Raw genomic sequence first — 14,529 nt, 5'->3', positions numbered from 1 at the left:
ATGGGGTAATCATGGCATGGGGGAACCAGCTTCTCTCCTCCAGCCAAGATAGGAGCAATGGCTGTGCCCCAAAACATGGCCAACCCCCATGCCCTGCTCTCTCCTCCCTCTCCCCACCCTCCGGTTCGCAGCTCAGCCTTTTGTTGCCGGTCCTGCCAGCCACGCGGGAGGGAGAGACATTGCAGAGCAAGGTGGGGCTGATTTATTGTTCATTGGCCCGGCGCTGGATTTTGAAGCAGCGCATTTGCTCCTGACTGCAAGCATTAATCATCCCGAAACAGTCCCACTCTGGGTGCAAGCCAGGCGGGTTTCATTTGCAGTTGCAGCACGACAGGAAGATTTCCCCAGCCGGAGGAGAATTTGTTTTACGTTCGTTGCATGCTTCTGGCATTTATTGCTTAACCAAAACCCACTTGATGTGGTCATCTCAAAATGCTTTACAGCAGCAGTGTGAGAAGTGGGGGGAACAGGAGAGGGAAGCAGGGACATCTGAAGCAGGAATGTTTTCCATCGGTCCACGGATGCCCGTGGAGTTTGCTGAGACGCAGGGGCAGGTCATCAGGCTGCAGCAGGAGGGCTCAGGGAGGGTCCCCCAAACAAGCAAGTTGTGCAGGGGATGGACTTCTCAAATGCCAAGTTCACACTGCTTTGTCTTGGACAGAAGTGCTTTGTGTGCAGTGTGCGGGCACTGGCATCGCTGAAGGAGGAAGGTCCTGCCGGAGGCCCTGTCCCTCTCAGTGGTCTTTCAGGATCCTCAAATCCCTGTCCTGTGTCAGCCTTGGCCTCGCTCTTGCACAGAGTGGGGTTTGAGCCAAAGCACCCTGGGGTCATCCTTCTTCCCCTCCTGTCCTGTCCTGCCTCTTTTTTCCCCCAGGACCTGGCTGGGCTGATTTCTGGGTACTGTTTACCACATTGACCCTGACCAGGCTGGAGAAGCTGAGCTCCTCCGTGTGCCCATCTCCAGCTCAGGGTTGTGCTTATGGCCAAGTTACAAACCCTGGAAGTCTGGTTTGCCTGGAAGGCTCCGTCTCTGGAGCTTGCAGGCAGCCTGCCCTGAAGGCAGGATGGGGCAGCATCTCCCCAGGAGCCACCCGTGGAGGGGAAGACCTTTGGGGTCCGCAGCCTGTGGGAAGCCGCGTTACACCCCGCAGTGAAGCACGAGCATCGCTCCCATCCCTGCGCGCTGCCCTTCATCACAGGCCTCACCCTTTGCTTTCTCTGCCTGCAGGTGGCTGGAGATGCTGATAGTCTATCCGAGGACAAACAAGCAGAATCAGAAGAAGAAGAGGAAGGTAGAGCCCCCAACTCCCCAGGTAACCCCAGGGGGACACACACTGTCACCCTTGCCTCCCTCCGAGGGCCACAGCATTGCTCATCTCCCGGGGAAATCCCCCCAAACCAGCTGGCCTGCCAGCCCTCTGATGCTGCCTGCACCGAGGGCAGGAGCTGGGGTGAGCCCAGGCAGCAGGATGGTGTGAATTAATTCCTGGTCACCACTTTCCAGGGTCACACACTGCTGCTGCTGCTTTCCTGGTTGCTTTGGGGCCATGTTTCACCCCCCCGGGTGCTGTCTTGTGGCACCAGCCCTGCTCACGCCGTCCCGGGAGTGGCCGCAAAGCCGTGTGGTCCCCGTGGGGGACGGAGGAGAGGTGCTGGCCATTCACGGGCCGTTTCGACAGAAACAAGATGAAATTCCATCGGGCTCCGGTTACCCCCTTTGAGATGACCCCAGAGATAATGGGAATGAAAGGAAAATACTAAAGGCCAGGGCCAGGCTGGGAGCTCCGGGGGCCGGAGCTGGGCTCTCCAGGGACCCGGTGGTGGCTTCGTGCTCACTTTGCCTATAAATGGTAAAAAGCGGGGCCGGCCGTGACTCACTCGTTCCTGCCGGGCTCCCACGTGGCCGGAGTGGGGGAGAATCCCACAGATGGGGAACGTGACCCCGAGGCCACTCTCGTCCCTCGCTGGGGCTGAGAACAGCCGCGTCCCTGAGGCTGCCTGACCTCCGGCCGCACATCCCACCACTGCGGGGGACCAGCTGGGAGAGCTCCTCTGGCCAAGCCGGGCTGTGACACTGGGGGGCTGAAAACAGCATCGGGGCTCCCCTGAGCCCTGGTTTTCAGGTCTCCTTCGATGAAATCCTCAGGATGGTCCTGGGCAAACCAGGCCATGGGTGGGTTTTGTATGGCGTTTATTTGAATCAAGTTTCCACCACTTCACAGGATGAAGAGGTTCTGGGCAATGGGGAAAAAAACTGGGGGGAAGATGATCCTTTTTTGCACACCAGACTGGAAGTCTGAGCCACCCCGTGCCAAGGGCTGGGGTCGTCACAACCCTTCAAGTGCTGGCTCTGGTGATGCTCCAGGGAAGAGACCTCCTCCCTCCATGGCCAAGAGCTGACGTGTTATGAGTTGCCTGTCCTCAAGCCCCAGGGAGGGGGCTGCTGCATTCGGGGCACCCCAGCGAGCTCATGCAGCAGGGCAGGGATGCTCACCCCATCCCTGGCACAACACTAAACCCAGGCTGGGTTCAGGAGGGGGACAGGGTGGAGAGGAGAAGGGGCACAGAGCCAGAAAAACATCATTCTAGGTTACATTTCATTGCCATGGCAACTTCTTGGAAACCGTACAGGATCAGAGCTCCTGAGCACCAAATAAGGGAAGCGGCTGCGGGAAGGATGCTGGCTCCCCGCAGGCAAACGGGCTCCCCAGGTGCCTGGGGATGGGGTGAGCATGGAGCCTGGTGGCACTTTTCCCCACCTTGGCTTGGGGCAGACCACCCCGCTTGCTCCCCTCCTTCCACCCGCTCCATCCTATCGCTCCCACCCCCATGGTGCCGGAAAAAGACTCAAATTCACTTTTGCAAAAGCAGCCTCTGCATGAGACCCACCACCAGACGGGTGCTGCGATGTCAGGCGCTCACAAGCAACATGCAAAAAGGCAGAAGGAAAATGCAAGAAGCATCTTTCCGGCATCTTCCAAATCATGCCAAAGCAGGCGGATGGTCCGGGGAAGGAGAGAAGATGCTGGGGAGAAAATCAGCACCAAATCCCCCTCGTGAAATGGCTTCTCCTGAAGTTGGCTGCGGTTCAGCTCGCTCTCCGTGTGCCGGCAGAGAAAGCCTGATTTCTTTCTAAAGACAGCCGCCCGCTAATCCGGCAGCAGATCATGTCTGAGACATGCTCAGGGAGGGACGGACACCTTTGTGATTTAAAAAAAAAATTTAAAACAATGGATATTTCTGCTTTTTCTCACTCCCACGTAGTTTTTCCTCCTCTGTGCTACAGCAGAGCTTGGCTGCAGCTGAGCGCTCCTAGGGCATCAGGGCCATTTTCAGCTCTCCCCATCGTTTTGCATCTTCCCCCTGCAAAAACACCGGGGTGGGAGCAACGCAGGCGAGGCTGGAAATATTGCTCTAGCTGCAGATTTTTGGACAGCAGTTGTTAGGTGCAATCTTAGAAGTTTTTTCATCTTTGCTTTGCAAGCAGGTTGCAGTCTTAGGGGAAAAAGGGCAGGTTTCTCTTGCAGCTTTTGCCATGCTCCAGCAGAGTAGTGCAGGCAGCAGGAGAGACTGGGCATTCTTTGCTGTCCCTGGGAAATCAAGGCAGGATTTGGGGCTGAAATCTGGGATTTGAGGCGCTGCCCTCTGTTGCAGGACGGGTTTACACAGGGGTGCGGCAGGCTCGGGTAAGCAGAGCATGCCCAGACACACTTAATGCGACTGGAAGCTGGTTTTGCTGATTTTGGTGCACGCTCCTTTTTGGAGCTGTTCATATTGCTGAGCGGCAAAGAGTTAATTTCTCTGCTTGCTTATAGACTGCTTTTTGGCCCTCATATCTCTGCCTAATTAAATACATATCTACAAATAATTATATGGGGGTGTGTGTAAGGGGTATATAAAAATATATATCCTGAGCTGGTGATTAGGTTTGGGCTTTCAGATCAATGAATTAGAGAGTGATTGAGGGGTGGAGGAGACCTTGGAGATTGTCTGGTCCGACCCCCTGCTCAAGCGGGGTCCCCTCAAGCAGGATGCCTGTGAACTCTGGATCATTTACCTCCAACACTGCATTCCTTTAGAGTGAAATTTCCAAGGGGATTTTTTTAAAAAAATCGAGGTCATTTGCTGCTTGTTGTGGCTGTGCTTGGAGCCAGGACCCACTCCCTGGGAGATCCCTGGTTGCTCTGGCGCAGCCTCACAAAAGCCGATCTGGAGGTGCGGGGCTAAAACCCACCGGTGGCTCTGCTGACGTGGGAGGGGGGACAGAGGGGATGCTTTTGGCAGCCTGTGGCTGCCAGCTCGGGCGCTCCTGGATTCCCCCTGCTCTGTGGAAGGGAAACAAGCAGCTGGGAAACCTCCCATAATCCAGCGACTTTGGAGGGGGGTTAGTTGTCACTGATTTATTGGTGGCTTTAAGGAAAATAATCTGCTAATGCAGAAGCTTAATACGACAACAGCAAAACATCTGCTAACAAAGAAAGCCAAACCCTAAATGAGTTGTGAAAGCTGCTGCCTTTTCTGGGGTGTGCACTGAACCTGGGCTGCCCGGGCTACGGCCACCAAGATGGCATCATCATCTGATGGACTCCAGAGCCCCTTGTTAGCTAGAGAAGAGTTTAAGATGATGGGTATTGTTTTAAAATAGCATAAAGCTCAATGCAATGTTGTATTTCCTTTTTAAAACAAGCAGCCTGTTGGGTAACCGAAGCACCCGGGAGGAGTACAGCGCCGGTTGGGTTTTATTCTTTTTATCAGTGGCCCGTAGCAAACCAGCTGTGACAAACAAACAACGTGGCTGCTGGTGGCAGGGAATTATTTTTCTCCTCCATCCTGTGTCCTTTAGCTTGATTTCTTTGGGTTTTTTTTCATGTTAGTTATAACACTCAGAAAAATTCAGTTCTGGCAGATGGGGCCTGGGAGAGCAGCCTGGTGTTGGTCTGTCTTTGTGAAAGGCAGTGGCTGCCCGTGAGACAGCCCGCAGAGGGACTGGGGATGTGCAGAAGGACCAGGGACATGCCAGAGGGAAATGGAGAATGCTGTGTTTTTTTGCATCAATTGCATCAATTACAGAGGGTGCACTATCACCCCAAACTGGGTTTTGGTGGAGGTGAGGGGAGTACTACCAGGTTCCCCAACAGACCCGTTTCTCTGTGGGTCTGTGGCATTGCACATGGATTTGGGTGCAGAGCCCCACACGTGCACCGTGCGGCTTTTGGGGAGAGCTGTTGTGCTGGAGCGTAAGCGGAGCCGCGTGGGACCCTGGACGCTGAGGAAGAACCAGGGCTTGAAGTGAGATGAGCTTTTCTCAAGGAGTTACATGTTGGTGGCCACAGCGTCCTGCGCACCACACCGGGAGGGACGGTTCCCATCCAAAAACAAAGCCAACGAGCCCCTCTGCTGCCACAGCACCCAGGCGAAGGTTTCCTTCATTTGTCAGCTCGCCTTTGCTCTGGATATTTTCCCAGCTGGATGCGTGGGGAGGTGCAGCTGGTTTTGGGAGCCCTCCCTGGGGGAGGGATGTTTCCTTTCTTGCTGTGAGAGCAGTGATGGTCCCTTTGGCTGAGGAAGTCCTGACCCGTCGCCCTGCTGCACTGCCCTGGGGCAGGGTTTCCACCTCGAGCTTGTCCCCTTGGGAATGCGGCGGTGGCACATGGCTGAGCCCCGTCGCTGTCCCTGTCCCCATCCTGTCACAACATGGGCAGCACGTGTGGGGACAGCCCCATGGGGATCCCTCTAACCCTGCTGTCTCCCCTGTTCTCTTTAGGAGCCCGGTCCTGCTAAGATGGCCGTGACCAGCAGCAACATCCCCAGTGCGGAGAAGGTCCCGGCCACCAAGTCCACGCTTTGGCAGGAAGAAATGAGGGGCAAAGACCAAGTGGATGGGGGCAGCGGCATCAGCCCAGCGCAGAGCCCGGTGCAAGGCCAGGCCGGGGGTTCCAGCTCCCTGAAGGATGCTGTGCTGGACAGCAAGGAAGGTGAGGGACAAGGGTGCCAGCACTGGTGTGATGCTGCGGTGACCCAGTTCAGGCAGCTGAGCTGGCAGAAAACCATCATAGTGGGAAAAGTTTTGTGCAGGTTTGGTTCCTGGAGCATCCCAGCAAGAAGGGGGAGGCAGACCTTGTCCCTGCTGTGCGGGGACTGGAGCGAGCCATTACAAGCTGGAGTTCAGGAAGGAAGAAATCTGCATCACGTGCTGGAAAATCACAGCATGGGGCCCAATCCTGCCCCGGTAGGGAAAGGAGGCTACCTGCCTTCGCAGGCGATGTTGCCCTCGGGCTGGGGGCAAAACAAGGAGAAAAATGCCTTTTGTAGCCTGTTCGCATCCCCGCCTGGGGCAGCTGGAGGGCATGGGACCGTGCTGCGCTCAGCCCGGCTGCCGGGGCTGCCAAGCCCTGAGCGCCGCTTCCTCCTCCAGCCCCTGCGTCAGGGTCCTGTTTACATTCGGTCTCCCCAATGAGTCCCTGGAAGGCGCCGGGGCCACGGCATTGTTCTCCTTGGAACAATAGGGGCTGGGGACTCTTCCTGCCGGCCGCGGACAGGTCCCCTGCGCTGCAGCCATTTCCTTTATCTGCCCGCTCGGATGGGGAACGCTTCCTGCCCACGCCCGGCTGCCAGCAGCGGGGTGTCCCATCGCCTTGCACCCACGGAACTGTGGTTGATGCCGGGCTGGGAAGGACAGGGATGGAAATGGGTGCAGAGTGGTGACTCTTTCTTGGTTTGAAGGTTTCGGTCTTTCATTTGTGCAAGCTTGACCCAAGGGTTGGACCAGCATCCCCAGCTCCCTGCAGACCGTCCCACCATTGCTGTGGGCATGAAGGGTGGTCAGGGTGGAAAGGCCAAGGGTGCAAGAGGTGGCACTGCGTGGGGCTGTGGGGCTCTTGTTTCCTGCCCCTGTCCTGGGTGGAATCAGAGGTTTTTTTGTTAAAAGCAGAACTCAGACTTGAAACCAAGCACAGTGACTTCTCTGTCCCTTAGATGAGAACTCCATGAACGGAGACCGGATAGACTGCGGGCGGAAGACGCGTGTTGAGAGTGGGTACTTTTCCTTGGAGAAGACCAAGCAAGACTCGAAGCTTGAAGAGCAGCAGCTGCCGCCCCCGCCGAGCCCGCCCAGCCCCAGCACCCCGAACAACAGGTACAGTTATCCCAAATCGCCCTCGCAGGAGCATGCCCAGCCCTTTCCTTCCCCAGGTACCCGATCAGGCGACCGAATGATTCACAGCTTCTCTCTGAACTCCTTGGACTCGAAGAGCAGTTGCCCCATGCACAAGGACTCCAGCAGCAGAGATGTAGGAAGGGGAGCTGAAAAATCGGGGCGTCCCCTTTCTTTTAAAGCCAGCCGGCAGTACACCACCCTGGCCGACGTTCCCAAGGCCATTAGGATCAGTAATCGTGAGGCCTTCCAGGTGGAGAGGAAGCGGCTAGAGCGGAGAACCCGGGCCCGTAGCCCTGGGAGAGAAGAAGTGGCCCGGCTCTTTGGCAATGAGAGAAGGTAAGGGATGAGTGGCTCATCTCCTCCTTGCATGCTTGCAATGGCAGCGAGGCCCTGTCCCTGCTGCAGCCCTGGACGGAGCAGGAGATATTTGCTGGGTGAAGCCCCTTTGTATTCCAGTGCTCCTGGGTTTAAGGATGCCCATCCACACCGGCCAGGCGGTGGGATGGCCTTAGTGCCGGCGGGCAAGTGTCACCCTGCCTGGCTGCTCTGGGGACAGCGGGCTGAGGTGGGTGATGTTCAGTGGCTGTATTTGCAAGCAGGCCCACCCTCCCTGTCCCCTCCCGGCACACGCTGGCAGCTGGCACCATTAATTAGGTTAGCTCTCTAAATGGTGTTAGCGCTGGGTGTGTTACGCAACTGCCTAATGAGCTGAGAGAGGTTTCAAAATGTCATGGCATTAATCTGGGAGAGGAGAGGCGGGTGCAGTGCCGAGGCAGGGCTGCAAAACAGCTCAGTGCAGAGGAGGACGAGGAGGGCATCCGCACACACGCCTGCACTGCGCGCTGGCGTGCTTTGCTTGGTGCTCTCCGGGCGAGGCGAAGGATGGGCTCGACTTGCCCTGGGAGAGGCGCATTTATGCTGTGAGGGCAGCAGAGCAAACCGGGAGACGGGCCCCGGGCGAGAGGGACGCCTGCCAGTCTGATTTTCTTGCCCTGGTTTTCCTCCGGGCATGTTCTCTCTCGCACAGTTTCAGCCGGCGCTTCTCCTCTGTCTCTTCCCAGCCCCTAAAGGACTGTTTTCCAGCCTGGCTTCCTCACGCTGAGAGCTGGGAGCGGGTCTGGGGAGGGTGGTGCAGCTTTGTGCCGGTGCCACCGGTTGGCAGGAGGATGCCAAACCCAGCCCAGCCTCAGCAGCATGCACAGAGAGCGCCAGGCTGGGGATAAAGGAGAAGAGCATGGGGTTGGCTTTCTCTGCCTTGGGAATTGGGTGGGAGGAGAATAGAGGCCATAGAGGGTCCCCTTGGCCACACCGGCTGGGGACGGGACTAAGGAAGGGCTGGTGGCTGCTGGGTTGCAGGCTGGACTGGTGCAGCGTGTTGGCCCGGGTGTGGATGAGATGTGTCCCTGCTGGGTTTGCTTGCAGAGGACGCCCTGGCCAGCACCTGCCCTGGTGTGAGAGGACAGCACGTTCCTCCGGTGCTGACAGTCCCTCGCTCTGGCCCTGGGGGGTATCGTGCACCACTGTGATCCAGCACCGAGCTGGGATGTGCTGGCCGAGGACAGGGAGGAGCAGATTTACAGGCAGATAACGGGGCCCGGGAGAGGATGCTGCTGGCAGAGACTGTCCTTTTTTAATGTCAGCCCCACTCATTGCCTGCTGGCGGGTGCCTTTTCCCAGGGAAAGTCTGTTTTTCCCAGCCCAGCTGGGCTCCTGGGGCTGTTAACAGGTTTTTATTGCTTTATTAGTATTGGCAAAAATTCTCCTATGTCAGCCCAGGGCCTTTACCAGAGCAGGATGGGTGTAGGGAGAGGAGTGGGCGCAGCATGGGCTGAGCCCATTCCAGCATTTGGGAGGGGGGTGATGGCAGAGAGTAGGGTGAAGGGTCCCCACCTGCCAGAGGGTTTGTCTGGAGATTGCAGCCCACGGCGCCGGGGGAGTGTGCCGTGAGCAGGGACAGCTACGCAGACGGTGTTTAGGGATGGGCACGTTTGCTTTCTCCTCTGGTAGCCGGGGAACTGGCCCATTCAGGTGGTGTGGGTGGAGGGGCCATGTGTCCCGGAGCTTGGGTGGACTCAGCAGGGCACGGAGAGGCAGTCCAACATCGCACCAGAGAATTAACATTCACTAGCACCCTGCTCAGCTTGGCTTGGCTGCTTTTTAAATTTGAGTTTATGTAGTCCACATATCCCTCCCATTTTTCTCCTCCAAGCTCAGGCTGTGCTGTTTGAGGTTGAGCAAATACAATAACTCACTTCCATGCTGTGGGGTCAGCTTTTCCCCCCGGGTTTAACACCATTTCTAATAATCCTTCTCAGTAACCCACTAACACTTCCAGGAACGCTTGCCTGAAATCACTTGCCCATATGCCAACCCCATAGGCGCCAGCCGGGCATCGTTCAGATCTGCCTTTCATCTCCCAGTGCAGCCAAACAAACTTGCTCTGATTCTGTTGATATTTTCGGCTCTTCCTCCCTTTTTTTTTTTTTTTTTTTGTTTACCCACTTTAAATGTCAGAGCTATGGATGGAAAAGAATTATTTTAGGTACCCGGTGCAGCATCCTGAGTGACACACCTGTAGGTTTAGCTCCAGATAAAACCATTTTTCAAGGCTTCTTGCCCTGTTCCCTTACAATAAGAGATATTACGTGACTTAAGTCCTGGACTGTGCAGGAAATTTTCTGTGTTGACCATTTATACCTGACGCTGACTCCACACCCCATGCAGACGTCTGAGCTCACAGCCACTCAGAAATGTGAATCAGAAAACAGGAGATAATCTCCAGGATTTTGGTGGAGCGGCAGCATGCGAGTTCCCTCTGCTGGCACGCAGCAGGACGGGGCTGCCGGCACTGCGCTGCCCGCACCGCGCTGCCTGCACCGCGCAGGGATGCCCAGCCAGGTGTGGGGAGAGAGTGCTGTGCCTCGGGTCTCCTGCCTCAGACCCATCCCTAGGGAGAAGGAGCAGGGGCAGCTCTTTGGAAACCCCATGGATGAACCTTGAAGCCTGTTTCACACATAAAATCCCAGCTGGAGGGGGCTGCAGGGACGTCCTCGGACACTGGTCCTGTTTCCCAGCGGGACTCTGCAGCCACAGGGATAAATCCTGGCACATCTCAGGAGGGTGCCAGCAGCTTTGGGAAGGAGACCACTGTTGGGTGGGGAGTCTTCGGGGTGCACAGACCCGGAGCCCCTTCCTCTGGGTGTGCGGCTGCGGGCTCACCCACCTCCTGCAGCTCCCCAGGGAGCATTGGGATTTCTGGTTGGCAAACTTGGCATTTCTTGCACATTTTTAGGGATGCAGCCTCTAAAACCACGGCTTTCCCAGTTGACCCCACGTTCTGCTTGTGCTGGCAAGGGTCTGCTGTGGCATCTGCCGTGTCTGCTGTAGGAGCATGGTCAGGGGGCTGAGGCATATTTCGAGCCTCGATAAATAGCAGAGCTGCCTGAAATTGCTTAAAAGACTTTCCTTTCTCAAATTCCTTCTCTGGAGCTTCTTGAGGTGTAAGTCTCTGCTCTGAATGCTGCTTCTACCCATAGAGAGGAGCGCCTCCTCTCCCAAGCATAAGGTTTTTTTTTCTTGTAAAACTATCCTCTTCATTTTTGTGGACCTTTTGGAGAAATTCCTCTTCCTTTTCCTGACACTTACTGTCTTTCTTTCTGCTAAATAATGAATGAATCCAATAAAAACAAGCCCTTTCTTCCAATCAAAGAAAATCACTTTAACGATAGCTCGTGCTGGTCTTTATAGCTTTCCTTCCCACCGCACACACCCCTCCACCTAACAGCCGAGATCTGCAGCTCGGGATTAGTGGCCTGGAAAACATTAACAGCCTGCATGGCCGAGGAACTCCTTGGGATGAGCTTTGTAGTTGAGAAAGCACTAAATGGCGCCGCAGCTTTTAAAACGCTTCTTGGTACCTGTCCGCAGCCTTGTTTTGTCAACACGGAGCTGCTGTTCAGAGGGAGCAGCTCTCTCCTCGGCACAGTGGGGAGAAGAGAGTCCTTCCCCTCCCCGTCCCCTCAGGATCTCTGAGCTGTAACCTCTCTGAAATGTTGAGCTAATGGGAAAAAAAACCATGATTCTTTCCTGTAATCTGGATGATATTAACCCTTGGGGCTGTGATTTGGTAGCAGTGATTTATTTTTCTCCTCCCTTTTTCAATGATGAATTACTGGAATGATTTTGATTTTGTTTTGTATGTAGATGCAGATATATAATTTCCTCTTCTGTTCATTCATTTTCCAGCCTTGTTTTCTTCCAGGTCTTGTTGCTCTCCACCTTCTCCTGCTGTGTTGCTGTGTGACGTGTCCGCCTTTACTTCGCCTGCTTCGCTACCATCTCATCTCAATCTCAAGCCGTAGAACAACCTGGTGGTGCAGCCCCTTTCATGAAAAATCAACCTGCTTTTGATTTTGGGTTTTTTTTTTTTTAGTTTTTTGGTTGTTTTTTTTTTCTCCTGATTTGTTTTTCTTCAGGCCTTCACCTAATAGGGTACAGACAATGTTAATTCATTGACCTTCCTCCTAAACTGAGACTCACAGAAGGCTGGGCCAGTGTAAAAAGGGTTAAGAAATTGTGACTCCAAAACAGTTACGAAGGAGGTGGATTTATGCTCGGCAGGCTGGCTTATGTGAGCAGACATCTCGTGAGCAGAACACCCCACAGAGATTGGGAGCTCTGCGTGAGCCCAGGATCTGCCCGCTCCCAGTCTGCAAACTGGGAGGCAGCAGGGGCTGAACAGGTGTCCCATAAAAACATCAGAGGTGTTTGAATTTACAAAGCAAAGTATTCCCCACCAATTTTGTCCCTTCCTCTTTGCTTGTGGGCTTCAGCGCCTGGTCCTGGCAGCCTGGCTCTGAGCAGCAGTGGTGGGGGCCCCCGGTTTGCTGGGGGATGTGATGTGCTCAGACTGTTCGTCTCATTTATGGAACTTAGTGCAAATGTTGGTTGAAAACTGAACATCTCATGTTTTTTGAGTCCTTAACCTGCTGTTCCTTTTTATGGGAAGTGTTAAAAATGGGTATTGTTGGATAACCTGTTTCCCCTCATGTGGTTGCCGTTGTGATTTTCATGCACGTTAGAGGTTCAGCAGAGCAAGCAGTCCTGAGTTTAGATGCGGCAGACGTGGATCCAAATTTTGTGTCAAGAACCCACCCGGATTGAGCATTCTGGGGAGGTTCAAAATCGAGCTTTAAACCTCACAACCTGGAGCTCAGCTGGCGTGTGTGTTGGTGGTGGGTTATTGCTTCACATTCCCAGGTTGTGATTAAAGACCTGAGGTTGTTACTTGCCCAAAACCCCTGGGCATGCAAACTTTGACACCAGCAGGTCCTTTGAAAATTCCAGTATTTCCTCTCCTGTGGGTCAGCGAGCAGCTTTTTATGCTGAAACAGCCCTTTTAATTCCACCTGCAAAGGCCTGTTGTTTGCTCATTCTTAGGAGCATCCCAGTTGGGTTTGGTCTGGGGTTGGCTCCTGCTCCATCCACATTTCTTCATAGTTCTCCTCCATCCTCAGAGACATGTGCCACGGTGTGATGGGCCACCAAGGCAGTGTCTGAGAACCCAAGTTGTGCTCCCTGCTGTCTGTACCGGATTTGCAGACCAGTTTAGAGGAGGGTTTTGCAGGGGATGCCCTGCCATGCCTGCACAGGGTGCTCCTCATCCCCTTGTGCCTCTTCAGCGGGTGCACCCTGCAAGCCAGACCCCTTGTCTGGAGACACCTACAGACACTCCTCACTCAGTGCAGTCCTGTGGACGTTACCCATGTGGGGCTGAGTTTTTACAGGGTGAACACGCAGGGTGACCCGAAGCCACCTCTGCACCTCAGCTTGGTCTGATATGTCTGATCGGTGGCCTAGGGGGCTGTCGGTAGCTGCAGTGCTAGAGAGTAAAGACAAAGCTTAAGCCAAAGCTGCTCAATAATCCCTGTTTCTCAAAGGGCTGTAAAATTTACAAGTAAAAAGTTATTGCTGGTTTTGCAAGGGTTTTCTAGATGTTTAAAGAGTTTTGTGGAGCTGGGCAGCGTGAGGTTTTTCCCCGCTTTGGCCGTGGGTAAAATGATACATGTCAGATTGGGGTGTTTTGCCCTGGATTTCTGCACGCTAGAGCTTGCAGAGAAACAGGGACCAAAAGCCAGGTGTGCACGAACACTGGGTCGAGCAATTCTGCAGCCTTAAATTTGTGGGATTGTACAGCTCAGCGCAGTTGCTGTTCTTGTGTTTAAACTGGCTCTGGTTTCCCCTTTCTCTGTGTTTTGCAGGCGATCCCAGGTCATTGAAAAATTTGAGGCATTAGATATTGAGAACGCGGAGCACATGGAAACGAATGTGTCGGCTGGTGCTGCCCTTTCCAGTGAGACGCGTCAGGGCAGGAGCGAGAAGAGGGTTTTCCCGCGGAAACGGGTGAGCTGCTCAGCTGAGGTCTCGTGGTGGGGTTTGGAGGATGTCACCAGGGATCCAGCAGCCCAGGCTAGAGGGTTCAGCTATAGGGTTTGTCCCTGGGTAGAGCAGGGGATTTGGAGTCGCAGACAGGCTCATGCAGGAGCCAAACCGCTGTGTGTGCTCAGTCTGTGCAGGTTTGCTGCTTGCTGCTCTGCTCCCTTGGCCCAGCTGCAGGTCAGAGTGGAAAATCAGGCTGTCTTTTTTGCTTCCTCCAAAATAGAAAGAGGGAAACCAGATCTGGCATGGCAGGACACGTCAGGATGGAGTGAAGTAACAAAAGAAAGAGGCAGTCTTGAGAGTCCCAGATATGCTTAGATATATTGGGAACAAATTGATGCCTGAGAGGACAAAAAAAATATATTGCCAGTGAAATGACACTTGTTCTGAGCCTGAGATGCCCCTTAAATATGTGGATTTTTATGCCATGAGCCAAGAGAGTGGGACTCGCTGGCCTAGTTCCTGCGCTGATCTGGGCTAACGCTGTTCACACAGGACTTCACTTGTGAAGGTGCAGCTGTGGGCTCCATCCTGGATGTGTCTGCGTCTCCTCTGTCCCCGCATCGCCGGGCAAAGTCGCTGGACAGGAGGTCCACGGAGTCCTCTATGACGGTGAGCCAGTGGGGCCATGTCCTCTGTCTTGGGGGAGGATGTGAGAGGCCCTTCCTGGGCAGGTCCGGTAAAAACTGGACTGTCTGCTGCTTTCCCCATAGCCAGCATGTGGGATGTAGGATACGCTCGGATTCGGAGCAGTTTTAAGTGACTTGGCTTCACACTTCACGCTTGACATGTTAAGGAGAGCTAACACACGGCCTAGTTTCCTAATGCCGCTTCCTTGATGTTTATGCAGTTGCAAGTGGGTGTGAGCGGGACGAAGGCTGCGAGGAAGGGCTGAACCTGCCCTCCTGAGCTTTCCTCCCTTTGCATATTTCAAA

At 54.6% G+C, this 14,529-nt stretch overlaps 1 protein-coding gene across 9 annotated transcripts in view; it reads left to right on the top strand.

Annotated features, from left to right (window-relative positions):
* The window catches only part of MPRIP (myosin phosphatase Rho interacting protein), an 88,625-nt gene that overhangs the window by 37,157 nt on the left and 36,939 nt on the right, over nt 1–14,529 (top strand). For 3 of the 9 annotated variants that reach the window (XM_074886174.1, XM_074886177.1, XM_074886176.1), the window contains exons 5-10: nt 1,229–1,313; nt 5,765–5,975; nt 6,976–7,135; nt 7,223–7,492; nt 13,417–13,558; nt 14,090–14,206. In XM_074886174.1, coding sequence (XP_074742275.1) covers nt 1,229–1,313; nt 5,765–5,975; nt 6,976–7,135; nt 7,223–7,492; nt 13,417–13,558; nt 14,090–14,206 — 985 coding nt within the window. Of the gene's footprint in view, nt 1–1,228; nt 1,314–5,764; nt 5,976–6,975; nt 7,493–13,416; nt 13,559–14,089; nt 14,207–14,529 lie in introns of those variants that run through there. The other 6 variants (XM_074886180.1, XM_074886181.1, XM_074886178.1 and 3 more) reach the window with 4 other exon arrangements.

The sequence above is a fragment of the Strix uralensis genome, chromosome 16 (genome assembly GCF_047716275.1).
Source record: "Strix uralensis isolate ZFMK-TIS-50842 chromosome 16, bStrUra1, whole genome shotgun sequence".
Taxonomy (NCBI): domain Eukaryota; kingdom Metazoa; phylum Chordata; class Aves; order Strigiformes; family Strigidae; genus Strix; species Strix uralensis.
The sequence above is the reverse complement of the archived record's forward strand: the minus strand, read 5'-3'. Positions and strand labels throughout refer to the sequence as shown.